General features: G+C 49.8%; 2 protein-coding genes across 4 annotated transcripts; one reads left to right on the top strand and one right to left on the bottom strand.

The window, feature by feature from the left end:
* Positions 1-215: 215 nt before the first annotated feature.
* On the bottom strand, positions 216-6,072 carry KLHL10 (kelch like family member 10). The gene is made up of 5 exons (XM_045983707.1): positions 5,879-6,072; positions 2,581-3,070; positions 1,275-1,892; positions 817-966; positions 216-590 (listed from the first exon to the last, which is right to left on the bottom strand). Exons 1-5 carry the CDS (start codon positions 6,070-6,072, stop codon positions 216-218), a joined length of 1,827 nt encoding a protein of 608 aa, XP_045839663.1.
* Positions 6,073-6,894: 822 nt separating this feature from the next.
* Positions 6,895-15,649, top strand: NT5C3B (5'-nucleotidase, cytosolic IIIB). 3 transcript variants are annotated; one of them, XM_045986082.1, is made up of 9 exons: positions 6,898-6,983; positions 7,228-7,326; positions 7,930-7,999; positions 8,087-8,133; positions 10,584-10,669; positions 11,239-11,328; positions 13,031-13,193; positions 14,091-14,291; positions 15,152-15,649. In XM_045986082.1, the coding sequence occupies exons 1-9, from the start codon at positions 6,972-6,974 to the stop codon at positions 15,284-15,286; spliced, it is 903 nt and encodes a 300-aa protein (XP_045842038.1). In that variant the 5' UTR covers positions 6,898-6,971; the 3' UTR covers positions 15,287-15,649. The 3 variants fall into 3 exon arrangements, with proteins under 3 accessions (XP_045842040.1, XP_045842038.1, XP_045842041.1); XM_045986084.1 differs by lacking the exon at positions 11,239-11,328 and having other exon boundaries at positions 6,895-6,983; XM_045986085.1 differs by lacking the exon at positions 7,228-7,326 and having other exon boundaries at positions 6,943-7,227.
* Positions 15,650-15,860: the final 211 nt, after the last annotated feature.

The following is a 15,860-nucleotide window of genomic DNA, read 5'->3' as shown; positions in this document are numbered from 1 at the left end:
CTGTCAAATAAATAAATAAAATCTTTTTTTAAAAAAATGATGCACTATTGGTTGTAAACGCTTTCTTCCTTCCCTCTTAATCCCTCATTCATCCACCCCCCTGGCTCCCTTAAGTTGAACATTTTCGAGTACTCTTACAAGTTTAAACACTGCATTTATTTAAAAAAAGAAGTAATTCTTATTGCTTAGACTTTTTATTAGCTAAATGAAGAAGCTCATACAGGTAGGGTACTTGTCGAAGCGGAGTACTTTACTTCATCTCGCAGTGCTAATCCTGTGAAGTTGTCCCGTCTAGCCGCATATTCCCCGACGTTGGCCAGCCCCGGCACCACACAGCAGCTCAGAGCGCTGCGGTAGATGCTCATGTCATGGGCGTCATACCACTCGTCCGTCTTTTCGTCATAGCACTCCACATTAAAGGTGGTAGTGAAGCCATTAAAGCCGCCCACCACAAACAAAAGGTCATCTACCACCTCGATGCCAAAATTGCTACGAGGATTAAACATAGTGGGGATTGTGCGCCAAGTATTAGCCACTGGGCTGTAGGCTTCTGCACTCCTAAGTCGATTTGCTCCATCAAAGCCACCTACCTATGGACAGCAAGGGAAACACGGTTGACTGTTAGCCATGGCTTCTGTTCACAGAGGAGGAGCCCACCGGTGGGGGTGGGGTGGGGAACCACTGATTTCATACCTCCCTTTTTCCACTATTTTCCACAGGGAAAAAATGCTTTTCAAATGCTTACCGGCAGTGGAAACCTGTTTGCGAACAAAAAAGCTAGGGTTATCGTTTTGGCGTGATGCAAGATGAACTCACCGCATATACATGCTCTCCGTAAGCAATTACGCCTATTCCACTCCTCCTGCTTCTCATGGGTGCTATGACTGTCCACTGATTATTCTCAGTGTTGTACACTTCGGCTGTGAACAGACACTCGTTTCCGTTAAAACCGCCACATATGTAGACCTGTGTGGAGAGAGGCACGAGGTTACTGAAATCGTTACCACTGGGGAGTGGAAAGAAAGGGTGTGTATGTGGCGGTGATGAGGGTGCCCTTCTGATGCCAGCCTGTACGATCACTCTTTCTCCTACGTGTGCACACATCGCTTTTTAATGAGTAAAATGTTAAAGGATAGTTACAAAGGGCCACTTTGTCGTTTGAGGATGGAGTTAGTCCTGCAAAGTGAGTACTGCCTCTTCTATTTTCCCTGCCCCCCCAAAACAAGGAAGAGCATTACTTCTGGACTTGTTCTTTCCCCCCTCCCTAGGCTTACCTTCCCGTAGAGTGTTGTGGCACTCGCGTCACTCCTCTGCTCGTGCATAGGGGCGATGAGCGTCCACTGGTTGGTCTCGGGCTCGTAACGTTCAGCAGTGTTCAGACGCACATAGCCGTCAAATCCTCCCATGGCGTAAATAAAATTGCTGAGGACTGTCACGCTGACGTAGCAACGTCGGGAGTGCATCGGGGCCACCTGATGCCACGTTTTCTTGACCGGGTCAAAACGCTTAACGCTATTGAAATAGTCTACACTATCGAACCCCCCAATGATATAAACGTAGCCTTTCAAATAGGCCGCCCCGTGGTAGGCACGGGGACTCTCTTCCTCACAAGTGACATTCACCCATCTGTCTGCCCGAGCATCGTATGCCTCAATGGCATTGGTGGGGCTCCCACCACTCCAGCCACCAATTGCAAATAGGATGGCATAGGGCAGGCGGGGCCTGGTGAGTGGGTTAGTGAAGTCAGAATTAGAGGGTCCATTCATGTTGAGGTCATACATGGCCTTTAGGGCATTGATGATGACTGGCTTGCATTCCTCACTGTCTTTGACATAGTCGTTCATCTTCACATTGTTCATGAAGTACTCAGCATGCATTAGGGCCAGGCGAACCTAAGAAAGAAATACAGAAAGTGAGATGAGGTGAGGGTACCTGGACAACCCATCTCCATATCCCCCTGCTTACAGTCTGCCTTTGAGTGGCAGCAGGGTCATATTGTGTGTTTGAAACTTACAGCTCACAGTTTTGCGGAGGTGGTATACATCTGGATGCTGAGAATGAGCTAGAGAGAAGGGACCTCAAGTGATCACAGAGCTAGCCCCTTCCTGGGCCCCTGGGCAGTACTATCAGACCAGAGAAAGCTGGGGTGATTGTTCAGTCACTGAACATCTATGTTTCTCTGTATAAAATAACACAGATTAGCACCAGATGGCTGTAATTGTATATAATACAGTTCGGCGTCTATCCCACTTCTACCTGGGGTTTGGGGAAACTCACAGAATAAAAATGGGTGAAAGGAAGGCCCTTTAGAATTCTTTTGAAGGCCTTGCCATCTCCTTCCCCCACTGCCAGGGAGAATTTTGGTCAAAGAATATAAATGGGGTAGAAGAAGCTAGCAATGTCAAGAAAGAAGAAAAACCCTGCAAATTTCCACAGAATAGTAGCCTTCTATATAAGAGTATGTGAATACAGCCCCAGAATCTGCCAAACAGCTGAATGTGGCTCTTCGCACAGTCCCTCCAGGATAAATGAACCAAACACGAGCAATTAAGCATCCCACAAAAAATAACTAAACTTGACCTTGGGAAGCAAAACTGAAATATGCTGCTTCCTATTTTGGGGGTCATGAGAAATCCATTTTAAAATGGCCTCAAATACAGCATCTTCTTGTTTGACGTTGAGCTCATCTTTCTCAATGATATCCTTCAGTTCAGTGACTGAGAGCTCTAAAAACTCGGCCGAGACTTTCACCATCTCCTCAAAGTTGTGCAGTATAAACATGTAGGCCTTCTGCCTCAGCTCGGGACAGTAGTAGTAGTCCGTGAACTTGCAAATGCCGATACAGTTATCCAAACACAGCTCCGACTTGAGGAACTCACAGCAACCCCTGACAATACCCATGATGTTAAACTGGTCTGCAGCAGCCAGCAGCTTCTCCACATTGTCCGGTGTGATAGGGACGGTCCGGGTGTATGCATATTCAATAATTAGCTTCATCATGTCAGGGGAAATGCCAGGAATGTTGTATACCTTCTTTTCAGTGTTGTTCCAGCCACTTGTAAACAAAGCTCTGGAAAAAAGAAAGAAACTAGCAGCCGCTGAAATATTTCTCTCCAGTTTCTCCTCCCACCGTCTTTTGTTGAGGAGAGTTTGGACATTGCCCAAACAGTGCACAGTAAGTATGCTAGAAATAAATTGGCGTGAGGAAGGGGAGGGGGCGGGCAGACTCTGCATCTTATACAGTGGGCAAGAGAACCTTGCCAAGAAATTTGACTTCGGTCACTCTCCTTATTCTCATGAAAACTAGAACTTTTCCCTATTTTGTGGGTGGAAAAAATTAGGATCTAGAGCTGGGAATAAGACCTAGGTCTCTTTTATCTCTATCTTGCTTAAGGAAATTAAACTTGAGCAAGATGGTTTTTTAATAAGTACCGTTCAACCTGCACACACCCAGAATCTGATCACTCCTCACCTCTGACTGCTACCTCCTTGGTCCAATCCCCCGCCATCTCCAGCCTAGATGATTGGGAGTAACCCTCTAATGGATGGCCCTGCTTCCGCCCTTGATGCTGCCAGGACTTACAGTCATATCCCAACCACCGTATAAGTTTATGTACCCTTCCACCCAAAACCTTCCGCTGACATCCGTTGTATGGATACAAAGAATACAAAGTACTTGCCAGGGAGTACAAAAGTCCTCTGAGATCTGGACCAGTAATACCTCTCTGGCCACTTCCTCCCACTGTCCCCCTCATTCCATTCCAGTCCCACCAGCCTTGCTTTCCTTGAATACACCACAGCTGTTTCATTTTTGGTCCTTTTGTACCTGCAGTTGCCTCTGCCCAGAAGGCTCCCCGCTGCAGATCTCCATATTTCTCACTCCCACATCCCCCTTAAAGTCTTTGCTCAAATGTCACTTTGTCAACAAACCATCCTATATAAAATCGCCACCTTTCTATTTAAAATCTCCCTACCTGGGGCGCCTGGGTGGCTCAGTTGGTTAAGCATCTGCCTTCGGCTCAGGTCATGATCCCAGGCTCAGTTGGTTAAGCATCTGCCTTCGGCTCAGGTCATGATCCCAGGGTCCTGGGATTGAGTCCTGCATTGGGCTCCCTGCTCAGAGGGGAGTCCGTTTCTCCCTTTGCCTGCCCCCAACCCCGTTTGTGTGTGTGCTCTCTCTCATAAATAAAATCTTTAAAAAATAAATAAAATCTCCTTACCTTCCTTTTTTCCACCTAGCACTTGCGATCTGCTATTTTTTTATTTATTGAATGCCTATTCCTCCTTCTAGAAGGTAAACTTCATGAGAAAAATGTTTGTCTCTTTACTCAGTGTTTTATTTCTAGTACCCCAATAGTGCCTGTCATAAAATAGGCACTCAATAAATAATTATTGACAGTATACTATTCCGGGACTATTTATTGGGCTTCTACTCTATAGCTACGTACTTTTTTAGGTGTTGAACAAGACAGAAGAAACTGCCCTGACAAGTTTTTCCTCTTTTTTCCAGGTGGTTTAAGAGAATATGGGCTTGGAAATGAGATTCTTCCCTAGAGCAGGGTTCTGCAAACCTACAGCCTCTGGGCCAGATTTGGTCCACCTCTTATTTTTGTACCACCTAGAAGCTAAGAATGTTTTCTACTTTTTTTTTTAATTTTTAAATTAATTATTATTTTTTAAGATTTTATTTATTTATTTGACAGGCAGAGATCACAAGTAGGCAGAGAAGCGGGCAGAGAGAGAGGAAGGGAAGCAGGTTCCCTGCTGAGCAGAGAGCCTGATGCGGGGCTCCATCCCAGGATCCTGGGATCATGACCTGAGCTAAAGACAGAGGCTTTAACCCACTGAGCCACCCCGGAGCCCCCCCTTTTTTTTAAAGAGAGAGAGTTGGGGTGGGGTTGGGTTGGGGGGCAGGAACAGAGGGAGAGGGAGAGGGAGAGAATCTTGAGCAGGCTCCATGCCTAACTTGGAGCCCAACACGGGGCTTGATTTCAGGACCCTGAGATCATGACCTGAGCTGAAATCAAGAGTTTAACCACTTAACTGACTGAGCCACCCAGATACCCGTTTTTTACATTTTTAAGTGGGGAGGTTTTGCAGTACCTGGAAATTATAATAAATTCAAATTTCAGCATCCATAAATCATTTTTATTGGAACACAGCCATGCCCTCTCATTTAGTATTGTCTATGGCTGCTTTTCCACTATAAAGGCAGAGGGCAGTCATTGTGACAGAGGCTACATGGCCGGTAAAGCTTAAAATACTCACTATCTGGTCTTTTGTAGACCCTGTTGTAGGTCTAGATGAAATGAGAGTTTTTAGCAACAGATAGAACACATGAATCATGTTCATTGGAACTGATAACTCGAACATTTTCAGCTCATGAACAAAATAGTTCTGTCACTTCCTGGGTCCTAGTGCTTGTGACCCAAACTCCCTTTATCTTCTGACAAACACTTCCTTGGGCCTTCCAGCATCCTCCTTCCCATCTGCTCAATCCTTGCCAATTCATCACCCTGTTTGAGATAGTCTCTACTGGGATGGGGGCACAAGGGTCGGCTGAGGCAGCACTGTCCTCTAGGTTTAAGTGGGGAATCCAGGATGGGTGTCCAACCTTCCCAAAGTTTAGTTGAGGTGAGAATCAAAGGAAAAAAGCACCTGGCCCACCAAGAGTTGGCTGAAATCCAGTTGGAAAGCAGAGAGGAGGCTCCAGCCCTAGTTGTGCCTCTTCAGAAGAAAAAGGAGCCAGGCTAGGGGAGCCCAGAATTTTGACAGTGTCCCTAACTTGAGATGATGGGGTGGGATACATGAAATGAACCAAAATGTCTCAGAATGAGCCCAAGTCCCCCTTTGGCTTAGTTTGGCAACCCTGTTATACCTAAAGTAGGAACTGCAGCTACAGAGGATGTTCTTATGGGCATTGAACTCAAAGCCATTGACCTTGATGACCACGTCGCAGAGCTTGCCCTCTAGCCTAAGCTCGTTGAAGATCTCACAGGTCATCGCACTCATCTTCCTCTCCATGTGAGGCTGGTGGAAACGTGTGGAGGCCGCCGCGCTCTCCATCTCCATGGCACCCTGGGACCAGCGGAGAGAGGCTGCTCTCCTAGGGTGTCGGGGAGGGTTGTGGGGGGCCCCTTTAGCCTGCTGTCGCTCCTTTTCCCTACTACATCTTTCATATAGGGCCCATCAGGCAGCCCAAGTTCCAGAATCCTGGGCCCGAAGTGAGATCACTCTCAGGATTGTGGCCTCAGGTTCTGGAACTCTCTCCTGTCCCTGTCCTCCTTCCTCCCCCTGCCCCCCCCCCCCCCACCATTCAGGCTGAAGACCACCCCACACCTTCCAAGCCCTTGAATCTGGAGCAGGACTGTGACCACCAACGCCATATAAGAGTTTTTATCCATTCTAACTCCTGTTGCCCGCTTCAGATGCCCAGTTCTGTATCTGTATAGCATCATCTAGAGCTTCCACTGCTGGGCACTTGGCTCCCCAGACGCTGAATTCAAGGAAACCAAGTCAGAGGAGGCAGAAGGAAGGGAAGCTGATAAGAGCTCACGCTGGCCCAGCTGTGCAGGGTCTTACTGCCCTGCGGACTTGCGTTAGTGCTCATTGTCTTCTGTGATGAGGAGTGGGCCCAGTTAAGCCCCTTATGGATGTTTTCCATACCCCCTCCCTTCCTGCGGCTTTTGTGTCCTGCAAAATTTACGTCTGGAAATGACCTCTCTGGCCAGTGCTTTTGCTGTCGACGGTGGCACCCGGTAACCCCAACTCTTGGAATCCTCACCCTGCTCAACACAGAGCCGGCACTCGGGGTCTTGCCCAGCGCGGGCGCCGCCCTCTCCCCGCCCCGCCCCGCCCGCCACCCGGTTCCCCGCCCGCGGTTCCCGGGCCTCCTGGCGGCGGACGACGCCTGCGCAGTGCGGCCGCGGGGAGGTCGTTGTCCCGGCGCCGTCGTCCCGGCCGCGAGCGCCATGGCGGAGGAGGTGAGGCGGGAGGAAGCGTCCGACGTGGGGCGGGCTCCGATCCCCGGGGCGCTCCGAGGCCCCCAGCTGGCCGCCTGGGCCCCGCCGCGCCACCCCGGCCAGTAGGCGCCCGGGTCTGGCCCTGAGCCCCGCTGTGCGCCTCGCGCGCCCCGGCCCCGCCTCGCAGGGCTGCGGAGCCGGCGCCGGGCTCCCCCTGGGCCCAGCGCGGTGCCGGGGTCAGCGCTTCTCTCGGGTCTCGGGACAGGTGAGCACCCTGATGAAGGCCACGGTCCTGATGCGGCAGCCCGGGCGGGTGCAGGAGATCGTGGGCGCCCTCCGCAGGGGCGGGGGAGACCGATTGCAGGTACGGCGGGGGCGACGTGGGGCGGCTGGGGAGGTGACCGGCCCAAGGGGCCTGCCCGCGCTGCCGCGGACGCTGCCGGCCCTGAGCCCCTACAAATGGCCAGCGGCCTGAGGGCAAACCGGTTGCTCCACCTGATTGCCCTGGGTTAGAGTCCACCTGCCGGAAAAGCGACATTTCAAATTTGTCGGTCATGACCAGCGTCTGCTTCCTCTTACTAGATAGAAGGCACCCAGCACCAGGCCCTGGGGCCTTATTTCCACACTAGCCGGGTCAGCGGGCTCCCCAGGAAGTTGCAGATGTGATGGGTCACCTTGGGAGGGACCCAAGGCAATGAGATGGCAAGGCTAAGAGTCAGAGAGGGTCTTGATTCTTCAGTCCCCACTCTGCTAGCGACCTCCAATAGTCTGGGCGTCCTCAGGCCTAGCAGGCTACTACTAACTAGGATTAGTTCTCCCTCCCCACTCCCAACCCCTTCCTAACTCCTGCAGGGCTTTGCTTACTGGCTGGATACTGAGCTGGTTTGCCTTTCATAATCTTCCCTGACCCAGGCAGGGCCACACCATAAGACATCTGTATGGATAGCATCTCTCTTTTGCATTTTAGGTCATCTCAGATTTTGACATGACCTTGAGCAGGTTTGCATATAATGGAAAGCGATGCCCTTCTTCTTACAGTAAGTCACATACTAACTTGCTTTTTTTGGGCTTGACAAGATGGTGGCTTCTGAGTGGCAAATGAAAGGAGTTTTGTGTGTTTGCAGACATTCTGGATAACAGCAAGATCATCAGTGAGGAGTGCCAAAATGAGGTGGGTTACAACCCCTTCTTTGTTCAGAGATGGCTGTCGTGTACTACTTGAGATAGGTCTTGGTTAGGACCAAAGATTCCAGGGTAGAGACCTTACAAGATTAATATTTTTTTAAAAATTGTTGTTCTTATGTTCAGGTGGACCTAGTCTTATAGACTGGGGCAGTGTTTCCTTTTTGTTCAAGACATGTGACGATTGGTGGTTAGAATATGGATGTTATGCATTCTGCGAGTTATAGAGTTTACAAGAGACTTCAACATTTGCTGTTTAACCCTCCAGCAACTCCAAGGGGTGGATAGAACCACTATTATCTCCATTTAACAGATGAGAAAACAGGCTTGAAGAGGATAAGCAACTCCTTCAAGGGTCATACAGGCAAGACACAGAGAGCTTGGTTTTCCCATAGATCTAATTCTGTCCCAAACTCTTCTCACTACATTATGCTGTTTCTTTAATAATATAATTGGGGTGGGGGGGCACCTGGGTGGCTCAGTGGGTTGAGCGTCTGACTCTGGTTTTGGCTCAGGGTGGTGGGATCTGGGATTGAGCCTGCTGAGCAGGGAGTTTGCTTGAGATTCTTTCCCTCTCCCTCTGACCCTCCCCCTGCGCACCGGCCCCCCACCTCTCTCTCTCTAAAATAGATAAATAAGTCTTTTAAAAAATATATGATTTTTTGGCAAGGTAACAGGTATCAAGAAAGACTTCTGAATTAATGTCACTATATGATAACGCCCATTTCCATGAGATGCACACAAATATTACAAATCATGCAGCCTTGGAGTTCGTTTTACTTTGTTCCACATTCTGGTGTCTTTGCCAGAGGAGAGCCCTGCTGGTTGAACGTTTCTCTGTAGTTTGCTGAGCTCTTTCTGCCAAAGAGCTGTAGCAGTTAGTTTCACTTCGTTATGAAATGCACTAAATTGCATTTTAAGCGGTCTGTCAGTCTGTCATCTTGATCAGCTTTTCCAGTACTCTGTCATGGTTACTCGTTATTAAGATGGGCAACAAATTATAGATAGACCTTATATTTCTAAAACCCATCTTTCTGGAGGTGCACCTTTAGCTTAATGTAAGTTCTGGCTCCAGACCTAATCAGTTGCTTTTGGTAAGTCACTTTTAGTGGTCCCTCACAAACATGTCTTTTCAGCTTCCAGAAAGCTGCACCCACAAGGAAGACAACAGGTTGGGTGCCTGCCCTAGGATAACAAAACGAGGGCAAACTAAGATTCTGGGCTTTGATGAGCTCACCAAAAAAAAAATCATAAAGCAAAGTTTATGCATGAAGCCCTTTTTCTTTTTAAAAAAGTATATTCTGTTGAATTCTCTTACACTTTTTAGAAAAATATTCTCACACTCCCCCCAAAACGCACACACATTGAGAATCTTAATACATTTCAGGAGTTTTCTCCCTTTGTCAGTGTGTGCTCTCTGCCTTTAACTCTCTTTTGGACCCATGGTCAGGGACTCCACATTTGATCTCATAATATTCTGAGACTGGGCGTATGTTAAAGGTAAAATTCTTTTGCCCGACCAATTCCCATTTTTATTGGGTGCTGTTACACTGGCCCGTGTGACACATGGTCCCAGGTGCGGTCTCCCCAGACATGGAAGGAGGCCTTAGCAGGAGAAGGTACACACAGGAGCCCATGAGCTGATTCCCCTGATGTTGGTTCTATCGTTATCCACCAACATGCTGGCTCCCAAACCCACTTCCGTGATTTTTCTACTTCCACTTTCATGATTTTTGCCATATCTATTAGAGTGGCGTATAGTACATATTTTATGTGAAGTTGGGTTACTATTAAAAATCTGAATGTGGGGAGTCTGGGTGGCTCAGTCAATTGAGCATCCGCCTTCAGCTCAGGTCGGGGTCCCAGGATCCTGGGATCGAGCCCCGCATAGGGCTCCCTGCTCAGTGGGGAGTCTGCTTCTCCCTCTCCCTGCTGCTCCCCCTGCTTGTGCTCTCTCTGTCTCTCTCTGTCAAATAAATAAATAAAACCTTAAAAAAAAAATCTGAATGCGATTAGAAAAGAAACAGTCTTTGTGAGAGCATGAATTTGATGCCCTAGTTTTTTTTTTTTTCTTAATACACATTAAAAGGAATCCAAAACTACTAAAATGAAAAGTGTGTATCCATGTGCTTCCTAAAGTGACTTTGCCTAACCCCTGAGAACGTGTACCCCATTTGGGGAAATACAGCTTTAATCCCTTCTTACCAGTTATGCTAGAGAATAACAACAAAACCCTAGTAACTTCTCACCTGAGAGCAAAAGGTCTTTGTGGAGTCTTATGAGGGTCCAGATGAAGGGCTGACCAGCTCGGCAGGTCAGTCACTCCCTAACACAGAGTTGCCTCTTCTAGGTGATTATTTCCTCACACTCAACTGTGGGCCTTCGCTGGGGAAAACTTGATATGGACTAACGGCTTTTCTCTTCATTTGGATGTCCCAGCTCAAAGCGCTCCTTCACCACTATTACCCAATTGAGATTGACCCGCACCGGACCATCAAAGAGAAGTTACCTCACATGGTGGAATGGTGAGTGACGGTGGTTTTGAACCACTCCTGGCCCCCCGTGATGGACAGGTCTGGGAGGGGGGTATGTTTTTCCTGAGCTTGAATGAGGTGGCAGGCCCTCTTACCTTACTGAATTCCCTCGGCCCCCCTATTAGAACCAACCGTCCAGCCCCAGAGGGGGTACCTGTGGCCGCTGCTAGAGTGGGGGCCCACTGAGAATCCTTGGAAGGAGGGAGAAGCCCCTGGGTTTGGGGGTATATGTGCTGCGGGGAGATAACTTTCCTATAGGAACCAGTGTTTCCTATAGGGGACAGAGCCCCGGTTCTCCAGAACATGGGGTCACCAAGGGAGGGATTCAGGAGGGCTTGGACTTCAGCGGTTAGCTCACCCAGTTCTTGTTCCTGTGGCTGTGGTTCGGCTTCCTCACCCTCTTCCTTTTAAGGCCAGCTGGAGTCCTTCAGGAAGTGGCTTGGTGGAAAAGGATGAGGCCTCCATTAATCTTTCCAGAGGGGACTTGGCCCTAAAAAGGGAAAAGATACTTTCCTACTTAGTGATTGGAATTTGGGCTTTTGTGGGGTGTCTGCTTCTAGGTGGACCAAAGCACACGATCTCCTTTGCCAACAGAAGATTCAGAAGGCTCAGATTGCCCAGGTGGTTAGAGAGTCCAATGCAATGCTTAGGTAAGCGGCTTGCTCTGGGAAACATTGGAAATTGGTTTGCTCCCCAAAAGAGGCTGGGAAGGATGGAGGGGAGTTAGTTGTTACGGGAATCAGGAGAGACAGACACCGTAAATGGCTGATGTGAAGAAGGCCTTGCTTTTCCTCTCTGAATACAGCTAAAGGATTTCTTACCCACGGGTGCTTCCTAGGAAGCTGTCTGCTACTAGTGGATGTAATAGGAATATGACCAAGGCTTCTCCTGGGACAAACAGCGTCTAGCCCATTTTCCCCAGTGGTGAAAAGACTTTGGGGTCACCATGATGCCTGGTGTTCTGAATTAACCCAGACATGGGAGTTGACTGGCCTAGGACCCTTGATCATCAGCGGCATTCCTAGTGCTACTCTCTCTGCTGCCATAATCTTTCTTTCTTTCTTTCTTTTTTTAATTAACATATAATGTGTTATTTGTTTCAGGGATACAGGTCTGTGATTCATCAGTCTTACACAATACACAGTGCTCAGCACAACACATACCCTCCCCAGTGTCCCTCACCCAGCCACCCCATCCCTCCACCTCCCTCCCCTCCAGCAACTCTCAGTTTGTTTCCTGAGGTTAAGAGTTTCTGTGGTTTGTCTCCCTCTGTGGTTTCATCTTGTTTTAATTTTTTCTTTCTTCCCCTATGATCCTCTGCCTTGTTTCTTAAATTCCGTATATGAGTGAGACCGTATGTAATTATCTTTCTCTGATTGACTTATTTCGCTTTGCATAATACCCCGTAGTTCCATACATGTCATTGCAAATGGCAAGATTTCATTCCCTTTGATGACTGAGTAGTATTCCTGTGTGTGTGTGTGTACAAGCCCCGCCTTGGGCTCCCAGCTCGGTGGGGAGTCTGCTGCTCCCTCTCCCTCTGTCCCTTCCTCCGCTCATGTGCGTGCTCTCTCTCTCTCTCTCAAATAAATAAAATCTTTAAAAAATAAAATAATAACATGTTTCTAAAAAGAAAAAATTTAGGGGCACCTGTGTGGCTCAGTCAGTTAAGCGTCTGACTCTTGATTTCAACTCAGGTCATGATCTCAGGATCCTAGGATCGAGCCCCATGTTGGGCTCTGTGCTCAGTGGGGAGGCTGCTTAAGACTCTTTCTCCCTCTCCCCTCCCTCCACACCCACACTCTCTCTTAAATAAATTAATAATTTTTTAAAGATAGTATTAAAAATACTTTTTTTCCCCAAGATTTTATTTATTTGGTGGACAGAGAGAGATCACAAGTAGGCAGAGAGGGCAGAGAGGCAGGCAGAGAGAGGGGGAAGCAGGCTCCCAGCTGAGCAGAGAGCCCGATGTGGGGCTTGATCCCAGGACCCTGAGATCATGACCTGAGTCGAAGGCAGAGGCTTAACCCATTGAGCCACCCAAGCACCCGAATAAAAATACTTAAAAAAAAATTCTTATTCATTTGAGAGAGAGACAGAGCACAAACAGGGGGAAGGGCAGAGGGAGAGGGAGAAGCAGACTCCCCACTGAGCTGGAAGCCTGACGTGGTCCTGATTTCAGGACCTGGAGATCATGACCCGAGTGGAAGGCAGACACTCAACCATCTGAGCCACACAGGCGCCCCAAATAAATCTTTGAAAATGAAAAATTTTAAAATACATCCCCTAAGTAGGAAGTAAAGACCAGGAGCAGAGGCAGCGCCATTGCAGAGTCCATCCGTCTCTTTTCAGGGAGGGATACAAGACGTTCTTCAACACCCTCTACCAGAACAACATTCCCCTTTTCATCTTCTCCGCGGGCATTGGTGACATCCTGGAGGAGATTATCCGGCAGATGAAAGTGTTCCACCCCAACATCCACATCGTGTCTAACTACATGGACTTTGACGAAGACGTGAGCCTGACCTCCTTTAGGCTGGGAGGGTGGAGGGGTGGGGACCGCCAGCACCCCTCCCCGGGCAGCACCTGAAATCCTGAACCCTGACTTGGGGTGGGAAGGGAGGGAACTCGTGCTGGCTTCTTGCCCTCAGGCCGTTACTTGTTCCCTCTGAAGTTCCCTCTGAAGAACTCGCCCTTTGGTGTTTGACAGCTCACTGGGGTACCTCATTTAGGGTTCAGCCAGGCCCCATGTCAGCGTCCCAGGTCACGTGCCATCCTGGGTACTCCAGGGCTTAGACTTTGACTTTTTTCCTGGAGCCAGAGGTGGGCCGCTCTGACTCATCGAGGCTCTGACTTCTTCCCCTCACACCAGCTGCTGGGTGGCTGCTCCCTTCACCTGGGGCGAGGCTGCGCCCGCCACCAAGGGCAAACACACGTGTGGCCTGAACAGTGCCCGTGTCACGGCTTAACGCTCCTGCCAGAGTGGCTGATCGGTCATGTGTGAGGGTCCTTGTGAGTTTACAGGGGTTACACGCTTTTTGTTGTAAAAGGCCAGGTGGTACCTATTTTAGATTTTGTGGGATGATGGACTCTGATCTGTCACAACTACTCAACTCTGCTGTGGCAAAAAAAAAAAAAAAAGTGGCCACGGTGCTCGCTTTGGCACAGCACATATACTAAAAACGGCCACGGACACGATGTGACACGTGAGCCTGGCTGTGTTCCGGTCAAACTGAATTTAGAAAAATCCACCAAATCTGGCTATAGGACCTAGTTGGCGGGCCCCGAGTTTGGACTACAAGGAGGTTCTGGCATTTCTCTGGCTGTCGGGTTTCCCTTTCCTCTGTGACAGAGACCGCGGAGAACAGGCTCTAGAGGGTCCCTGCAACCCTTCTGTCTCTTGCTTGCTTAGGGTTTCCTCCAGGGATTTAAGGGCCAGCTCATACACACCTACAACAAGAATAGCTCCGTTTGTGAGAACTCCGGCTACTTCCAGCAGCTTCAGGGCAAAACCAACATCCTCCTGCTGGGAGACTCCATGGGGGACCTCACTATGGCTGATGGGGTGCCAGGTGTGGAGAACATTCTCAAGATTGGCTTCTTAAATGACAAGGTAGGTGTGGGACCAGGGCTTCCCGGCTCAGTGGCGTGCTTCTGTTTCGATGCCTGTTAAATGCCTGGCGAACGCCTCTGTGTGCCGGTCAAGGTCAAGTCTTAGAGGCACTGAGGTGTGGCACGAGCTATATTCTCATGGGAAAACAGTGATGACGGCTGTGTCGGACGCACGGCGCGACAGCGGAGTTCAGACACACTAGCGGGTGCTCACCACGTACCCGGCGTATTGACCCACTTAGTCCTTTCGGCAGCCTTCTGAGATAGTGACTCTTATGCCTCGTTTTACAGGTGAGGAAACTGAGTCAAGGAGGTTCATCTGCCCGTGGTAGATAGTGTAGGAAGTGGGGGGCTGATTACAATCCTAAATCATAGCTATAAGGCATGACTGAGGCGAGAGATGTCAGTATTCAGGAGGTGGGTTTATAATTCACAGAAGGAAAACACAGGAACAGACCAGGGGCCACCTGGGGGGAACACCATCGGCATGAAGGGCCTCAGTATGGTGTCAAGTTAGAAGGCCACCAGTGCGCGCATTCCGCCCCCCCCCCCCCCCCCCCGCCCCAGCCAGCATGTGCCGAAGACCTCCAGAATGCTTGACCTGGGTGAAAATTGAGTCCAGATGGATTAGAAATCACATCTGGTTTTTAAATTTTAATCCCCGCCCTGTCCTTCTGTCACTGACCCGAGGGTTAATCGTGGCGCCCTGTGCCCGTTGCCGTCCAGAGGGCGGGTCTCTGTCCCGGAGCTGTTCTTGGGGAGCTGCAGCTCGAATGCCCTCCGCCCCTTGCCCCGGGTGCCTGAGAGGCAGAGGCGGAAGGCAGGGCGTTCTGGGGACTCTCTGCCCCCTCCCCCGGGTAGGTGGAAGAGCGGCGGGAGCGCTACATGGACTCCTACGACATTGTGCTGGAGAAGGACGAGACACTGGACGTGGTCAACGGGCTGCTGCAGCACATCCTGCACCGCGGGGACTGGAGAGAGATGCAGGACTCCTGAGAGCCAGCCGGCGGCTGGGGGGCCAGGCGCCACGGGCTGGAGAGCGGGGAGCCTCACCGGGAGGCCACCCTGTGGGAGCACTGCTCGCGGCTCGTCCCTATGCGTGCGGAGTCCGGGGTGCAGCTGCTGGGCCTCTCCCTCCTCCTTTCCCGGCATCCTCTGTGGTGTTCTCTGGAGGCTGGTGGGGGGGCCCCTGCCGGTGGGCAGGAGTCAAGCAGGTGAAGGCAGGACCCACAGGGTGTTAGTGCCCTAGGGACCATCTAATCCAGGGGTTCTTTCTCCCCCAATTTTTTAAACATGAGAAGATGTTCTTCAAAGAAATCTAATGTGTGAAACAGATCAAAATAAAGAAAGGAGAAAACAGTTGTTCTGATTTGGGGGGGTGCAGGGCTGGCTGGTTCAGTTGGTGGGGCATGTGACTCTTGATCTCAGGGTTATGGGTTCGGGCCCCACATGGGGTGTACAGACTACTTAGAAAATAAAATCTTTAAAAAACAAAACAAAACACCAAATTCACTCACGAGACCCTCTGAGCACCCCCTAAATGTGTCTGGGGACCAAGGTGGGCAGGCGT

This window comes from Meles meles, chromosome 18 (genome assembly GCF_922984935.1).
Source record: "Meles meles chromosome 18, mMelMel3.1 paternal haplotype, whole genome shotgun sequence".
Classification (NCBI taxonomy): domain Eukaryota; kingdom Metazoa; phylum Chordata; class Mammalia; order Carnivora; family Mustelidae; genus Meles; species Meles meles.
This window is presented reverse-complemented; position numbering and strand designations above follow the sequence as displayed.

Coding starts and splice junctions, on each gene's coding strand:
- NT5C3B (XM_045986082.1), top strand. Junction 7,327..7,929: donor GCGGGGGAGACCGATTGCAG/GTACGGCGGGGG, acceptor TTTGCATTTTAG/GTCATCTCAGATTTTGACAT. Junction 11,329..13,030: donor GAGTCCAATGCAATGCTTAG/GTAAGCGGCTTG, acceptor GTCTCTTTTCAG/GGAGGGATACAAGACGTTCT.
- KLHL10 (XM_045983707.1), bottom strand. CDS start 6,072: ATGGAGATGGAGAGCGCGGCGGCCTCCACACGTTTCCACCAGCCTCAC. Junction 3,071..5,878: donor AGCTGCAGTTCCTACTTTAG/GTATAACAGGGT, acceptor TCTTTTTTCCAG/AGCTTTGTTTACAAGTGGCT. Junction 967..1,274: donor CCACAACACTCTACGGGAAG/GTAAGCCTAGGG, acceptor CTCTCCACACAG/GTCTACATATGTGGCGGTTT.